Source organism: Natrix helvetica (genome assembly GCF_964273705.1).
Source record: "Natrix helvetica genome assembly, chromosome: 2".
Classification (NCBI taxonomy): domain Eukaryota; kingdom Metazoa; phylum Chordata; class Lepidosauria; order Squamata; family Natricidae; genus Natrix; species Natrix helvetica.
The window spans coordinates 186,658,262-186,676,489 of NC_138552.1; the positions used below are offsets into that span (position 1 = coordinate 186,658,262).

The following is an 18,228-nucleotide window of genomic DNA, read 5'->3' on the forward strand; positions in this document are numbered from 1 at the left end:
TCAAGCAGCTGGAGTGTCACGGGCGGTAAGTATGCATGCATGCGCTGCGCATATGCTGTGCATGTGCATGTAGTGGGCACCTGGCCCTGTTGCACCGTACCGGTTGCACCAGGATCCGAAACCTTCCACTGCTCTGAATGTCTGGCTAATTGTGCCATATGAGTAATGAGTAACAGATTTGGAGGCCTTATTGATATTTACTGTTTTTCAAAAGCTACACTGAATCAATTGGAAAGGTGTCCAAGCTTCTGCACCTGCTATGTTCACTGCTTTCTTATTTTGAATCTTGAAATGGTTGAATGTACTTCAGATTTCCCAAAAGATACAGCATTTAATTTTGTGTCATGCAGAGATTATCTTAACCTGTGTTCACCAAGGGATGCACAAAACATACAATTTGAACAGCAGTGCCTGATATTTTTGCCTTTCTTGTATTTTGTTAGGGTAGTTTCAAAGATTAAAATGTCATGTTGCTAGACTAAAGGAACATTCTTTTTTTAAAAAATGGGAACAATGTGCTTGCTCTGTATTTATGTATATGCCAGGACTAAAAGGAAGTTAAAAAAAAGAATGTGGGATGGTGAATGACATATATTTATAAACCTTATCTTGGATTCCAAGAACTGCTTATTTATGGTCGTCCAGTGTATGTCACTTTGATAGCTAGAAGATCAAGTAAATTTGCTGGAACACGGTTTCTAAAGAGAGGAGCAAACTGTGAGGTAATCCGTATAATAGAGATTTTTTTCATTGTTGTATGAAAATGTTGCATGAGGCTTGGTGGTGTTGGTGGTAACTGTGTTTTGCCATTTAGGCATTTTTTTTAAAAAAAAATCTAAATCATATTTTTTCTTATTTTGGGAAAGTGTATATCATGAGGGCCAAGTCAAGCTCTAGTTTATACTTCACTTGTTTTGTTAATATGATCAATCACCTTAAATAAAATTCCAAAATCTCTGCATCTAGTATTGTTAGATGCAGAGATTCCAGGCTTTTCAATATACTTATGTGTTTTGCAATTTTATGATTGCAGTTTTTGTGTGCCCAGTGAAATTTTCATTTATGCGTTTCAGATTTAAAAATTTTCTGACAAAACACTGACAAGTTAGTAGAATTTAGATTTTTATCATAAATCCACAGGAACCTCAAGGTCAAACTATTTAATTGGGTTGCAAACCTAGGGACTTACTCAAAACTCCTTGGCCTTTTTTTTAAATGTCTGGGAATATATTGATACTCATTTACACAAGCAGATTTCTTAAATATGCATTAAGTTGGAAGGGCTCCCCCCCCCCCAAGTTTTGGAGATCTGTAATTGTGGTATGATATTTTTTATCTCCTGTGGGAGCTTTCTCTGTTCTAATGGTAACATCCTTCATTCTTTTCCTCTCTCTTCCAATTGCCCATGGACACTTCAGATAACCGAATCCCAAGCAAATGTGAATAATATCTAAGAATTGTAGATATTAAGAATGTATGTTATTTGTGGTAATGTATCCATCAGTACAATGGCACTTCTGAATCAACCATATGAATATAGAATTAAAGCAGAGCTATATTTAATATCATAATCATCTGCCTCACTCCATCAATATCAGTCTACTGTATAGTGAAGTGATTCTCTATTTCTAGTTGCACAACAGAATTCTTTTCAGGGGACCACACTGTGGGATGCATAGTTAGATACTTCTGAAGCACAGTGTTCTCCTGTAGCCGTGATATCTGGTTTGGAATAACTGTAGATTTAGGAACAGAAGGAAAAACTACAATTTCAGTGTAGATGAGAGCAAAATGAAATTACTGAGACATTTTTTCCAAATGATCTTATTTGGAAAATTATTGTTGAATGATTAAGACGATATCACAAATTGTAATCAATCATTGCTTTTGCTATGCTAAAATTGAAAACTACACTGACAATTTGAGTGATGAGATGTTTGAAGAAGACGTTTGTTGATAATGTGAAGTATCATAAAGTGACTGCTTTTTTCATGCAGGGAGATGTAGCCAATGAAGTAGAAACTGAGCAAATACTTTATGATGCTTCAGTAATGTCATTTTCTGCCGGAAGCTATTCATCTTATGTCCAAGTGCGAGGTTCGGTCCCTCTGTATTGGTCTCAGGACATATCGACTATGATGCCCAAGCCACCAATTACGCGTACGTACAAATTATTGATTTGTAGATTGTGTGCAGATTATGTGCTGGTAAATTACTGATTCTTGTGCTTCCAGCTGTAGTTTCAGGATGGAGAAATAATATTTTGACCAGTCATAGTTAATTGACAATTGTACTGGTAAAAGTTTTCTAATAACATTAATATATACTCTGGTTCTGCAATCAATACTACCACATACTGGGATAGTGGCCATGAATCCTGTTAATATTTTATAGTTAAGACATTTCAAGACATGGACAAATTTTCTTCCTCATACCCACACTTTTATCATACCTCTTTCTTCTTTTCTAAGGGCAGCCAGCTAGTCTTGCAGATAACCTCCCAATTTAAATTTAAATAGGCAGGATCAGGTTGTTATATCAATACAGTACAATACAATAGCAGAGTTGGAAGGGACCTTGGAGGTCATCTAGTCCAACCCCCTGCCGAGAGCAGGAAACCCTATACCGTTTGAGACAAATGGCTATCCAACATCTTCTTAAAGACTTCCAGTGTTGAGGCATTCACAACTTCTGGAGGCAAGAGACAGAGCTTGTGTAGGTAGTTAGTGAGGGAAAGGCTATTCTTTCAAAATAAATATATTAATTAGATGTAATAGGAGGCTCAGCTTTCTTAAAGAGGCTGTTGGCCTCATAGCATCCTTGTGCTATTCTCCCAGCAAGTAGTACCTCTCACAAGACTGTAGGAGGCTCTGATTTTTAAGGAAGTCCTGTTTGTTTGTGGAGAGTGTGGAGCCTCCTTAAAACACTGTCCTCTACAATCTCAAGAGAAGTACTACTTACTAGGAGGATGGCACACAGTTGCCCTGAGTTTGGTAGCTTCTATAAGAAAGCTGAGCTTCACATTGCATTGCATCACATGCAAGCAGGTCAAAGCCTGGGGGGCCCTGAGGTACAGGAAATAGGGGGAGTCACCGAGAGGCCCTGGGCAGGCAATCCTGGCCCCCTGCTTCTATGGGCCCCTCCCACCCCTGAGGCACCTGGTGCTACACTTAACAACCCACGTGCTCATGTAATAATTGAATTGGAGGGGTCATTAGGTGTGATGCTTCACTTAACTATAATGGGCAGGCTTCATTACAATTGTAAATTGAGGACTACCTTTAATAAATATTACCCACTGCAGGGCTGGGTGTAATGTTTGACCAACAGAGGTATGACAGGTTTTTTAAGAGATTCAATAATATATTGTTTAGTTAACTAGCTATTAAAAAGCATATACTTATCTTTATTACCTATTACTTACATAGAAAAGTAGTGTTTCCTGCTTCTTCCTGTATGCTGCTTGAGTTAACAGAAAAATAACTTAAAAAGACATATTGGACACTTAAAAGACATAAAACTATTGCTGCTTTGTTATCCTTTTTGGCTCACAAATAGAAAAAATGAGTAATATTGTGTTATTGAATTATGGATTTGTTTGGCCTATTTCAACTAGTTATGTAAGATGGAGCCAGGGGATAAAATAGATTATGCGTTGTGTGTTTTAAAATTCATCAAAAAAGAAAGTAAAAAGGCAATTGTACACAAGCAGTATTCCCTCATTGATCCAGTAAAACTTCAGATACTGAAAATAAGGGGGGAAAACCCCTCTTTTTTTTCCTTTATCCCATCTACACTGCCCAGTTGTTTAAGCTTTTTGAACAACCTAAGTGGTATAGGAAGCTACAGAAAGAAGAAAAAAATCATTGGAAATTGTACCTCTGCGGTTGCACTTTGACATGAGAGTGGATCAAGCTGTTCTACCGTCAAAGCGATAATAACTGTCTGCAATCCATTATTTGTTCAGATTTTTTCTTGATGAGATCATTAAGTTATTAGGTAAAAATTGTAAGGGTCAGTACTGCATACATACCATTCTGAACTCCAGGAGAAACAACCAAATATAAATGCAACAGATAAAATCATGGTGATGTGGGAATTCTGTTTCTGTTACAAGGTCATGCTCATTCATCTAATTAGAGCTAATTCAGAACCTATGATTTTTATATATACTTCTGTGTGGCCAAAATAGATCTGAAAGTGCCCTTCAGAGGTGGGTTCCTACCGGTTTGGATTGGTTCAGTCGAGTAGGTAGTAACTCGGCCTGCCATGCCCCCAAACAGGTTCTATTGTTGTCGGCACCATCTTAATTTTTGGTTCTGCGCATGCGCATAACAATCTTCATTGCAAAATTGTAATTTTTGCTTCCTTTTCTAACGTGCGCATGCGTAGACATTTTTAGCTGCAAATGCACACACACGCGGAACAACATTTTTTGCACGCCAAACCGGCAGTAATGCCAGTAGCAACCCACCCCTGGTGCCCTTCTACACTGAATTCTTTCAAATATCGTATTCCATCACTGAGAGCCAAGTGAGTTGTTGGAAGTATTTGTTCAGTATGCATCTCAGTACTCTTTTTTTTTAACATTATTGTCCAACTTATTTTTTATGTGTATGTTATCATTTCCCCAGAGAACTTTGCATAATAATATAAGCAATTCATGTGAGTGGGGGAAACTTTTATTAAAAAATACATGAGACGAAAACAATACCATCTCTTCTAAAAATAAGCTCCCTGGCCTGGGAATGGGCCAACTCACCATGGCCAACTCGCTGCAGTCAATTCACCATGGGTCAACTTGCTGCAGAACAATTTAACAATTCTATTTAATTATTTAAAATAAATACAAATATTTTAATTTTTGCCATTTACATTTCATTCTGTCCCTCCTTTTGCATCCTTTTTAATAATTCTATTTCACCTTTTTTTTGTATTAGTGTAACTCTTGTCTGGCAGTGAGTTGTCCTATGGCGAGATGGCCATGGCAAGTTGTCCTGCAGTGAGTTGGCCATGGCAAATTGTCATAGATCCCCATGGCTTTCCATCTACTTTGTAGTTTCAATGAGGATTGCTAAATCTGAAAAGTATAGCATATTAAAACCAAATAAGAGCCCAGGACTCTGTTCATTTAATATGAATTGCTGTTTTTCTAGTGGATCAGGCAGACCCATTTGCTCATGTAGCTGCTCTTCACTTTGATCAAATGCTTCAGAGATTTGGCTCTCCGATCATCATTTTGAACCTTGTCAAGGTAAACTTTTTTGCTTGTGTTAATTCCTAAATGTTGTCAGCTCTTGGGGAGAGACCATAAAGATCTTCTCATTCGGAAAAATCAAGATAAATTAAATATCTTATTAAACCATTTAGAGATATTACAAAACATGTTAATATAGTTGGGATCATTTTCCTGTTTTATTTTCGGGTAAGTCTTGATGATTTTGTGAAATATTTTTGCTTTATGACTAATATTTTTAGTACATTCTAATTAGTCACTATATTAATCTCCTTGAACATTTTTAATGCTGACTATAAGCTGTATTTATTGAAGATATTATTGTTACTACCCTGTGTAGGGAGACTTGTATTTACTTTTATTTTCCAATCAATGTAGCATTCCCGTGGAAAGCTGCTACAAAAATCATTTGGCATTTCAGAGACAAGTTCTCAGAGCTGTTTCCCTTTCGCAGTGCTATTTTTTAAATTGTAACTTGTCAGTGAGTAAAATCAATTATTCCTTTTGATAAAGAGTTTTAAATTATTTAGTGCATTGTTTTATGTGATCAAGAATTTCTGTCATCTTTAACGATTTCAGCTATGTCTTTGCATATGTGGAAACTGAGAACATTAATACATTTTAAAATATAATTCCTGAATGTTTCTAAATGTGCCAGAGGATAGAATCAGTTCTTATAATAAATTTTGTTTCTTCTAAATACTTCGCAAGGAATAGATTTCTTAAGAATCTACAGTTAACATATGTACAATATATCACAGAGGTGAGTACACCCCTCATATTTTGTAAATATTTAAGTATATCTTTTCATGTGACAACACTGAAGAAATAACACTTGGCTACAATGTAAAGTAGTGAGTATACAGCTTGTATAACAGTGTAAATGTGCTGTCCCCTCAAAATAATGCAACACACAGCGATTAATGTCTAAACTGCCCACAACAAAAATGTGTGGGAGCGTACTCACTTCTGTATATATCCTATCAGGGGTGGGTTCTGGCTGGATTTACTGCTGGTTTGCTTGTGTGCACGCTGGATGCATGTGCAGTTCAATTAAAATTGTTCTGCTCATGCACAGAACTCAAACAAGGTGGTGATGGCAGCGACCAGGGAATTGGTTCGGGGGCGTGGCAGGCCTGGGTCCCTGCCAGTTCCAGCAACCTAGGCCGCCATACCACTACCGGTTCGTCTGAACCAGTATGAACCCACCTCTATCCTACATACCAATTTCAGAAGAGTTTAGCAAATGATACATGGATGTATATCTTTCTAGGCACTGCTGTGAGGAAAGGAGTTGTCTCAGAGGAAGCATGCAGAGTTAGAGTGAAAAAACCAATGACAAAATCAGTTTGGAGATTAACCCCTATTATCCCACTCTTTAGAGATATAGATTAACGGAAGAAACATTTTTAGTGCTTCAGTATGAATTGAGTAGAGAAAAAAATATTAACATGAAGCAAAGTTTTTAAAAGTTGCCATGAACTCGTTAAAATTGAACTTGATAATAAGCAATAATTTCTCATTAAGAGAAAAATCTATAGAGGTTCTCAAGTTGGAATGCTTCTTTTATTCCTTCTATGTTAGAAGAGAAAGTTGAAAGTTTTCACTAGTGATCAAAAGAAGGTGTACACACACACACACACACACACACACACACACACAGACACACACACACACACATATCCATATACAGGTGAAACTTAAAAAATTAGAATATCATGCAAAAGTTCATTTATTTCAGTAATGCAACTTAAAAGGTGAAACTAATATATGAGATAGACTCATTACATGTAAAGCAAGATAGTTCAAGCCGTGATTTGTCGTAATTGTGATGATTATGGCTTACAGCTCATGAAAACCCCAAACCCACAATCTCAGAAAATTAGAATATTGTGAAAAGGTGCAATAGTCTAGGCTCAAAGTGTCCCACTCTAATCAGCTAATTAAGCCATAACACCTGCAAAGGATTCCTGAGCCTTTAAATGGTCTCTCAGTCTGGTTCAGTAGGAATCACAATCATGGGAAAGACTGCTGACCTGACAGTTGTGCAGAAAACCATCATTGACACCCTCCATAAGGAGGGAAAGCCACATAAGGTAATTGCAAAAGAAGTTGGATGTTCCCAAAGTGCTGTATCAAAGCACATTAATAGAAAATTATGTGGAAGGGAAAAGTGTGGAAGAAAAAGGTGCACAAGCAGCAGGGATGACCAGAGGCTGGAGAGGATTGTCAGGAAAAGGCCATTCAAAAGTGTTGGGGACTTTCACAAGGAGTGGACTGAGAATGGAGTCAGTGCATCAAGAGCCACCACACACAGATGGATCCTGGACATGGGCTTCAAATGTCGTATTCCTTTTGTCAAGCCGCTCCTGAACAACAAACAACGTCTGAAGCGTCTTACCTGGGCTAAAGAAAAACAGACCTGGTCTGTTGCTCAGTGGTCCAAAGTCCTCTTTTCTGATGAGACCAACTTTTGCATCTCATTCGGAAACCAAGGACCCAGAGTATGGAGGAAGAATGGAGAGGCACACATTGCAAGATGCTTGAAGTCCAGTGTGAAGTTTCCAGTCTGTGTTGATTTGGGGAGCCATGTCATCTGCTGGTGTTGGTCCACTGTGCTTCATTAAGTCCAGGGTCAACGCAGCCGTCTACCAGGAGATTTTGGAGCACTTCATGCTTCCTTCCGCAGACAAGCTTTATGGGAATGCTGACTTCATTTTCCAGCAGGACGTGGCACCTGCCCACACTGCCAAAAGCACCAAAACCTGGTTCAATGATCGTGGGATTACTGTGCTTGATTGGCCAGCAAACTCGCCTGACCTGAACCCCATAGAGAATCTATGGGGCATCGCCAAGAGAAAGATGAGAGACATGAGACCGAACAATGCAGAAGAGCTGAAGGCCGCTATTGAAGCATCCTGGTCTTCCATAACACCTCAGCAGTGCCACAGGCTGATAGCTTCCATGCCATGCCACATTGAGGCAGTAATTGCTGCAAAAGGGACCCAAACGAAGTAGTGAGTACATATGCATGCTTATACTTTTCAGAGGTACGATATTGTTCTATGTACAATCCTTGTTTTATTGATTGCATGTAATATTCTAATTTTCTGAGACTGTGGATTTGTGGTTTTCATGAGCATTACTGAAATAAATGAACTTTTGCACGATATTCTAATTTTTTGAGTTTCACCTGTGTGTGTGTTTGTGTGTGTCTCTGTGTGTGTGTTCCAGCACAACTCTGGAACGCCTCAAACAATTTCAACCAAACTTGGTACACAGATGGCTTACTCTCTAGAAACAAATACCGTGAGGGTAAGACACACCTAACACTCCTCGGGATGTGTGTTCTGTTAGGATACAGCCTGTTGTGCCTTCAAATGGCTTCTACTGTACTGCCATAAATGGCTTCTACTGTACAGCACAGTGGAGTTGCCATGGTAATGGCTTCACAATACTCCACAAATGGGCTCCCTCTGGTAAGGGAGAAAATCCAACATTAGAAATTACGTTTGGTCTGGACATTTCCCCCTTATAAATCAATACCTGGACAATGCCAGGTTTTCAGCTAGTTGTATTATAAAATCATAATTTTCATAGTTGATTTACTTGCCCAGTTCCAAATCTTAGTTTGTAAAGGTTGATCTTAGTTTATGATTTTAACATGAGGCTAAACTGCTATTCTATACTGAAGGATGGGGGAAGAATAACAGTGGTGTTGGGTGTACATTGTGGCATGATATCAATGAATCATCAATCCATCAAGTTCAACATTGTCTATGCTGATTGGCTAGGGGTTTTTCTGCGCCCTATCTGGAAATATCAGAGTTTGAATGTGATATTCTACTCAGAGAGTTTGCTCTAGTCCAAACTTGTGGCTCCTCTGTCCTTAGGGAGATCTTTTGCAAGTTACCACTATAAGAATGTTGAACCAGTCAACATTCAACTGGCATGCTTTAAACTTTCATTTTAATAGAATTAGCATTAATACATTATTAATGTAACTTATTTTAAACCACTATATTATGGCAATATTTTACATTTCTATATATCACATTTTATAAACTTGTACTAGAACTGAATTAACATAATTTTAATATCAAAAATAATGTTATAGAGCCAGAATTCCAGTCTATTCTAACTCTGTCAACACTTGAAGCAAAACTGTATATAAAACTGTTTCATTAGTAAGTAACTCTCCTAACTCTTCTTTTGTTAGCAACCACTGAAGAGAAAACTTAGGCATGCAATTTTTTTTTAATTTTCTTTCTCACCCACATTAATTAACAGGCTGTCCCTTTGATCACTTTAGAACATAAATTACTCACTGAGAATGACACAGTGGGGAAAAATGAAATAATTAATTTATTTTCACTTGCTTTGTTGCAAGTTTCTTACAGAACAGCTGCTCAAGATCCTATTTGACATTCCAAAAAGCCATTTATCTGACAATATACATACCCCGTAGGAGTATTTGAATGCTATTCTTGCTTACACCCTGTCAGCCTTACTAGTGGCTGAGCTAGGGAAAAAGATTAGTGTTGTTATGTCTAAACACTATACTACCAAGTTACACAGGTACATGATGTGAGGTCCCTCAGAGCCAAAAAGCTTATAATCTGAATTGAGGCAAGTATTTTAGCTGCCGTTGTTCATAGGCCTTAAGATCAAACCCAGTGACATAAAAATTATGATATAGAAAAGAGACTAACTTAGTAAGATACCACCCTAGTAACAAGTCATGCTGTTAAATAGACTGCACTTTCTGATTATCCCCAATTTTCCAAATTATTATTAGAATTAGAATTCTTTATTGGCCAAGTGTGATTGGATACACACAAGGCATTTGTCTCAGGTGCATAAAGTCTCTGTGTACATATAAGTGATAATCATCATTATATTCCTTTGTACATTTTGAGGGGGCAAAGAAAGCATGTAGAAAAAAATACTTTAATAGTGAAGTGTTCTGATGTATCTAAAGAATGTCTAAAAAACCTCAAACAGATATCCAAGCTTCCTATAGAAGCTTGGGAAATTGAAGGGAGTGTATCAGCTATTTGTTACGAAGAGAAGTTTCTCCTGAGAAGACAGAAGTGGAGAAGATGTGAAGTGATTTTATGATCTGTGTCAATTGTTGCTTCCTCGGTACCCTAGAATCCCTCATGGGATTGTTGATATTACAGATAAAAGTACTGAGTGCACAGCATATGTGCAGCATTACTTAGTATAACATTGCTTATATTAATAGCTAACTAGATAAACATGTTTTCTAGGTGATATAGTCATGGCTAGGCAGAGCATGCTTAAAGCCAACATTGAAAGTAAGAGATGTTAGATATCTTTGCTCTCCAAGGACTGAGCACAACACAGCACACCAAATATTTTACTCCAGCCCACACCTTCCCTAATAATAGGCCAGTGCTCTGAGTCAATTCCATCCTTCTAGGACTTTGCAAAGTGATGTTGCCACATAACTATGTCTTTAATACTTAGGCTCTTTATATTCAGTCTATTAATACTCAGTTCAAACAAAAGTCTCAAAGTCTTTAATGTAGCATCAACCTTTGGCTTTTTCCCCAAAAAGTTTTTATATTACTTAAAATGGGGTGCTATTTCAGTGTGGCTACTCCTTTTCTAGTTGCTGCTGAGCTCCAGTTAAAGCTCCATGCTGGACTCCCGTTAGAATATCCTGGTCACCATAGTTAGTGGTCCTGGCAGTTGACCAGTAGCCTTCTTGCTTGCTTATAATAGCTGCCAATCTCCGGATGTTACCTCCACTTCCCTGTCTGTACATTGGCTTATCTCCTTTTCTCCTACACTCCTCCTCACTTTCTGTTAGTGTGTGCTTTCCTTCGCTAAGAAGCTGGGTAAGGTGAAGCTGCCTCTGGATATCAGCAGGTCCTTCACAAAAGTAGATCGCATCCCAACTTCACTCCCCCTCACCACATCTGAGTAGTAATTCACATATGACTTCAAATGTCCCTATTATTGGTAGAGGGAAGCTTGGATTCAGCCCAAAGTGCTTTCTATTGTAGCTTTTTAGAAACGGGAAAAGAAAGGAAGGACGTGTCAAATAAGAGTAAAAGGTTATTTAAATAATCAAAACTCATTCTGGAGAATTGCTGGGAAATCAGAAAGTAGCAAATGAAACAAAATTTTTGAGCCAGTATAACTGGCTTGAAAAGAGAGGTAAAATCAATGCATAAGGAACACATAGTAAACACAATGAAAAGAGATGGCATATACTTAGAAAGCAATAGAGATGGAAATATCGTATATAGATGTATATATTGTAAAAATGAGAAAGTATGAAACGAAGAAGAATATGTATAAGATAATAGAATGGAAAATGGAAAACCCGAAATCAGAAAAAAGAAATACCGATAACGGAAAGCTGTAAAAGTGTAATTGTGATTTTAATGTTTGGAAAAGTCAAATAAAAAAACACTTTTAAAAACAACAACAAAATTTTCCATCTACAATAAAAATGTTAGTTAAGAGTCTGTTGTTTGTGGTAAAACATAACTAGTGATGATAGCCTCTGTAAAGCTCAGCATATAGTAACTATATGGCTGGTTTTGTTCACAGAGGCTAAAAAGAAGAGATCGCCTTAATACTTAGGAAAAAATCTCCAGATAATTCCAGAGTTGTAGGCTGAGCTGGGCCAGTTCAGGTAATCCTTGAATTACAACCACAATTGAGCCCAACATTTATGCTGCTAAGCTAGACAGTTGTAATTGTGTCCCATGTTATGACCTTTTTAGCCTCAGTTATTAAGTGAATCACTGCAGTTGTAACACAGTTGTAAATTTGTAACACGGATGTTAAGTAATTCTGGCTTCCCCTTTGACTTTGCTTGTCGGAGTTTTGGAAAAGGTGATCACGTGACCCCAGAACACAGCGAATGTCATAAATATGAGTCAGTTGCCAACCGGCCGATTTTTAATCACATGACCATGGGGATGCTGCAATGGTTGTAAGTGAAAAACTGTCATAAGTCACTTTTTTCAGTGCCGTTGTAACTTTAAAAGGTGACTAGATGAACTGTTGTAAATTGAGGAGTATCTGTAAGATATTATCCAGCATACACATGTGAGCTGCATTCAGTACCAAATCCATGAGCTCCTCTCCCTCTAAGTCATCATATGAATTGCTTAAAGTGCTCTTATAAAGAAACATTCACAGCAAGCCGCATTGATCCTGAGTTAGGCAACAGAGGGAGGAATCAGGCAGGAACAAGTGGCTCAGTAAATCAAATGGTTTATATTCCCTGACTATGTCTCAAAAGATAGTATAGCTAGTATGCTAACCTAGAGAGGGATAAATAATGACACTCAGTTGGGTTTATTGAAACCATTCCACTGTCATGCAGTATCTTTTGAACAGTGTCTGCCTTTTGGGGGGGGGGTCTTGTCTTTGAAATGTAGTGGGTTGAAGGTATATAAGCTGTGGTTCTGCTTTTGCTCAGGTTTGCTCAGCAAGCTGCCAGTGTTTTGTTGGGAGCCTGGTGTACATTGTAGTTGTTTGCCTACGTAATCAATTTATGTTATATCTTTAAGGTAGGGATGTCAAAGTCGATTTCATTGAGAGCCGCATCAGGGTTATGTTTGACCTCGGAGGGCCGGTGTGGTGGTGGCCAGGGTTAGGCGTGGTCATGGCGGCTGTTTGACATAGGCTCAAGAAGCATTTTCTCCTCTTCTCTCCTTTCTTTCCACAGTTCTTTACTATAATCATTTTCCTATCTCTTCCATCAGATATTACTGGCAAATGTTTATTATTTATTCTTCATACTCCACTAAACTTGTTGTTTCTAAATTTATATGCCATTGTTTAATATTAAATTGCTTTCCCAGGCAGAAAAGCTATTTATACTATTGTATTTTTATTATTCAAGTAGTAATAAAAATACTATAGCATAAATGACATGATAATACAAGATCTAACAGCAGAGATAAATTTCCAGGATAGTAAATAGAAATGGCTGTCAATTATAGATTGTTGATTGTAAAATGGACCTACAGTATGTAAAATCTGGCATTAAACTGTAGTATTAACATAGAATGTTTCTTGTTTTCTATCCAGATCAGGCACTTACTTGAGGCCACATAATTGTAATCCAGTCCTCTTGCAGCACTCTGCCGGCCGAAAACGGGCTGCGTGGGGCCTGTGGCCCGTTTTGGCCAGCAGAGGCCTTTGATATTTCTAGGCCGGTCCTGCAGGCCAGATTTAAGCAGTTTTAATCTGGCCTGCGGGCCTTGAGTTTTACACCTCTGCTTTAAGGTGATATGGTTGCTTTAGGTGAGTCAGGTTTTGGCCATCCCAATATGGTGCCATGATTCAGATTGTCTATCTGAGTACAACATTTCGTTTTCTATAAAACATAGCATAAAAGAGCTGTCAGTTGGCAAACCATTTAATTCCATCTGATACAAAGTGTCTTGTCATAACTTTGGTGTTTGTGTGCCAGGATCAAAGATCTGTAAAACTTTTTAATTTTTAAGTATTCTCTTTGCAAAAAGGTTCTTTGATTCATAGTTTATCACATATAAATTTAAGGTTTTTTTTGACACAGCAGTCTTTATATGTTGCATTGCTAAGTTGTGCAGACTAATTTTAACACACAGAAAAAAAACAGCCTGAAACTGGATGCGCCTGTTACTAAACCAAGAGGCAGGTGGAAAATCTATCTCCTATATCTAAAACTTTAAACATTGTACCACATTCTGCCCCAAATCTGGCAATAGTACAGATTGGATTCATGTTACCAATTGCTTCATTTCTATGAAAATTACCAGCAAGATGAATGGCCTGATGTATTGCAGATGGCTAAGTTCTCACATGACCACTCAGACCTTATTTAGTTGCCAGCATCTTGTGCCTTATCCTGTTTTGTATCTGATGCCTTACATTTTATCTAGGAATTTTAGGCAATCAGTTGGATTTCCTCCCCCCCCCCAAACTTCAAAGGCGCCTAGGAGTAGAGCCTTCTCTGTGATGGGCCCAACCCTCTGGAATGACCTCCCCCCCGACATCAGAACCACCACCGACTTCCGCTCCTTCCGACAAAAACTAAAGACTCACCTGTTTCGACTAGCCGGCTTGGCCCACTCATAGTTTTATCTTACCTCCTGGCAGATATTTTAATTGGGAATTTCTAGGGTCATTATTTTAAATTTAACTTTTTGGGGTATTTTTAGGGGTTATTTTTAAATACTGTTTTTTAATTGCTTTACTTTAAGATACAGTTTTTATAGCCTCCTCATTTAAGTATTTAAGTATCTGTGTATTTATGTATTTATTCTTATGTATTCCTTGTGTTTTAATTTGACTGTACACCGCCCTGAGTCCCTTTCGGGAGCGGGGGCGGTCTAGAAATTTAAAATAAAGTAAAAAGTAAAAGTAAAGTAAAGTAAAGAAATGTACTGCTGATCATCACAATCAAGAACAGTTCTCATTGCTATTAGGGCTTTCTACTTAGTTCTTACCTTACAGATGCTTTTCCAAGAAACCAAATTTATCGGCCTGTTCCCTGGATTAGCACAAATCAACCCCGTTGTTCACCCTTTCATAACTTCCTGATTTTTGAATATATTCTTTCCCCCTTACACTCTGTCCAATCTTCTCAGTCTCAATTATAGGGAGGGTGAATTTGTGATTAAAGCTCTTGGGTTCTTGAGATTGGAGGGCCAGACTGAAATATCTGGTTCATTGAAAGATATGAACAGAGGAACAAACACTCTGGGAAGCAGCAAAGGATATCCAGGCATGGGGACTTCTTCAAGGGTTCCATCTGCCATTCTAACTGGCCTTGCAATGTTGCCATATCACTTACTTACTCTTGTTCTGTCAGTGAACAGAACAATACGCATTCAAGGATATAAGAATTACTTTATTGTAGAAAAAATTAATAAAGTTATTACAAAACAATCCAGACAACTGCAACTGTGTCTCAGATATAGGTTCTATTATTATGAAATCAAGCTTTAAATTCTTATGCCTTTATTTCCTGCCCATGCAGTGCAATTACTTTAAACCCACTCTCTTTGGGGCGCAAGGGATAATTTCGATCTGTCTTGTTTTGTTTACACACTAACACACAGCAGTGGATCCACTCATAATAACAATCCTGTTGATGTCAGCCAAATGTGACAATAATAGGACAAAACCAAACCATACAAAATAGTGTTCCAATTCCTGAATTGTATGTCCAACAACAATGTTCTGTGTTGTAAAGAAGGAGATACAAAATTTCAAGGAAATGTTTGCTTTCATTCAGTATTTGAAGCACTCCTTCAATGAAACTCCACTAAATGTTACTGAAGCAGTGATGCTGCACTGTGTTAGCATAGCCATTTTCTTGGCATTCAGTAAATGTCTATGCACATTACGGGTGTGCATAGACGTTATGTCTATTGAAGCAGAGCAATGGAGTGCCTCCATTAATTGGAAGCGCTGAGGAAGAGAACCTGGTTCACTATGTTGGGTGGGGGTGGGAGAACTCAGCAAGCAGAACTGAGCAGGTCCAAAAGATACCCCTTCATACAGTTCTACCCTAACTTATACCATTTCTGTTGTTAAAGATAACAATGTATTTTTCTTTATTATCTGTGTAATAAATTTCAGGTTAACTGAGGGGAAGAAAGAAGGGTAGCAGTTTGAGGCCCAAGCACCACGTGAGGGGGTGAGCTCCCGTTCTTGCCTTAGCTTCTGCCAACCTAGCAGTTCAAAAGCATGCAAATGCAAGTAAATAAATAGGTACCACTTCTGTGGGAAGTGGGAACGGCAGTCCGTGTATGTCAGTGTATAGTCAGGCCGGCCACATGACCACAGAAGCATCTTCAGAGAACTCTGGCTCCTTTGGCTAGGAAAGGGAGATGAACAGTACTGTAGCATTGGACATGACTGGACAGGAGAAACCTTTACTTTTTAAAAAAAGAAGATTTAGCTTCCTGAATCAGGCTTTCTTATCAACATCAAATTGATGCTACGATTATTAAAGCTAAGGGAGGATGCTGTTCCTTTGAGACAACAAAGAACTAATCATTCAGTTAAACAGAATTAAAGTAGCATTTGTACAAGTATTGTGCCAATGGGCTTATTTAGTAAGTTAAAGACTTTTGAAAAATCAAAAGGTAAATGAACAATTGCAATAGTTGAAAAATAAAGGAGAACATGCTTCACATAGCCTATGGGCAAAAGCTAGAGTAGTATCCTCTGGGACATTAAAGGTGGAACAGAAGTGTTGGCAGAAGCAGTGGAGAAAAGTTAATGGCTAGAACTCCATGCTCTTCCTAGTCACCATTGGATCAATTGGGAGAAAAGAAGCTACTCATTTGCTAAGGAAGTAGCAGTCCAGGATGAAATATAGAGCAGTAACCAACCACAAGAAGAGTCATGGTAACAGTTAAAATAGCAAAATAGCTGAGTATGTCTAGCAAGTGAATCTCCTGGAGGGACTTTCGGCACCTTAGGACAGAAAATGTAGCTTTAAAATATTGGGGTGCATTTGTAGTGGGTGGAGATTGACCGTTGTCTTACCTGAACGGTCGTTCTCGGGGCGCTGCGGGAGAGTCCAAGGAAGGGTTAACACAGCCTATCTGCCCAAGGACTGAGTTGATTTTTTCCCCTGGTCACGCCTCCTTTGCCTCCACAGGGTCAGTTTTAAAAACGAAGTCTTGACCGTCGAGGAAGTTCAATGCATCTGCAAGTTCACGGAAACTGTCACATATTTATCTATGAAGCCTGGGTGGGTCTTGGACTCTCCCGCAGCGCCCCGAGAACGACCATTCAGGTAAGACAACGGTCATTCTCCATGGCGCTGCTTGGAGAGTCCAAGGAAGGGACATGCCCAAGCTATTTTGTCCCAGGGAGGGAAATGTCACCACTGGCCGGAGCCTCAACCACTTGTTGCAATACTCTCCTCCCAAAAGAGGCTTCGGCGGAGGCAAAGGAATCTACTTTATAATTTCTGATGAAGGCCGTTGGAGATGCCCACGTAGCAGCTCTGCAAATGTCCAGGATGGACGCCTGGGTCGCCCATGCTGCAGTCGTGGCCGCGCTTCTCGTGGAGTGGGCCGTCACACGGGCTGGAACCGTCTTGCCCTGGTGTTCGTAGGTCATTTTAATGCAGGCCCGGAGCCAACGACCGATAGTTGATGAGGAAACCTTGTGACCCAACGACCCCGGTTGAAAGGATACAAAGAAAGCCTCAGAACGTCTGAGGTCCTTAGTCCTCTTCAGATAGATCCAAACAGCACGCCTCACATCCAGTTTGTGCCAGCAGCGCTCCCTGGGGTGCTGAGGTTTGGGACAGAAGTTCGGGAGTATCACCTCCTGCGCTCTGTGGAAAGGAGAATTAACCTTTGGCAAGAAGGTTGGGTCCAGACGTAGGATGACACGGTCTGGGTGGATGATACAAAGTTCTTCCCTGACAGAGAAAGCAGCAATCTCCGACACCCGTCTGGCCGAGGTGATAGCTATCAGGAAGGCGGTTTTTAGAGACAGGTGCCGAAGGGAGACCTTTCTTAATGGTTCAAAGGGCGCAGAGGTTAAAGCCTGCAAAACAAATGGTAAGTTCCAGGTTGGGTATCTATGCACCACTTGGGGTCGCAAATTGGAGGCCCCCTTTAGGAAGCTCCTGATCTGGGGGTGATGACTCAATGTCTGAGACTGGTGCCTCGCCAGAATGGTAGACAAGGCCGCGACCTGCCTCCGAAGAGTAGCTGGTGCCAAACCTTTGTCCAACCCAGCTTGAAGAAAGTCCAGTAACTGAGGCACAGAAGCCTCAGCGCCCACGATGTTCCGCTGTTTGCACCAAGTGGAGAACGCGGACCAAGTTGCTTCATAAATCCGAGTCGTGGCCGGTCGTCTGGAAGCTTGTATGGTCTGAATGACCTTGTCCGAGAGGTGTAGGTCCCTCAGGAGCTGCCCCTCAAGCGCCAGACGGCTAGCTGGAGCCACTGGGGCTCTGGGTGAGTGATTGCCCCCTGTGT

General features: G+C 39.4%; 1 protein-coding gene across 3 annotated transcripts in view; it reads left to right on the forward strand.

Annotated features, from left to right (window-relative positions):
* The window catches only part of FIG4 (FIG4 phosphoinositide 5-phosphatase), a 91,848-nt gene that overhangs the window by 30,382 nt on the left and 43,238 nt on the right, over positions 1-18,228 (forward strand). For all 3 annotated transcript variants that reach the window (XM_081942466.1, XM_081942465.1, XM_081942467.1), the window contains exons 8-10: positions 622-722; positions 1,998-2,160; positions 5,157-5,254. In XM_081942466.1, the coding sequence (XP_081798592.1) occupies positions 622-722; positions 1,998-2,160; positions 5,157-5,254 (362 nt within the window). The remainder of the gene's footprint in view (positions 1-621; positions 723-1,997; positions 2,161-5,156; positions 5,255-18,228) is intronic.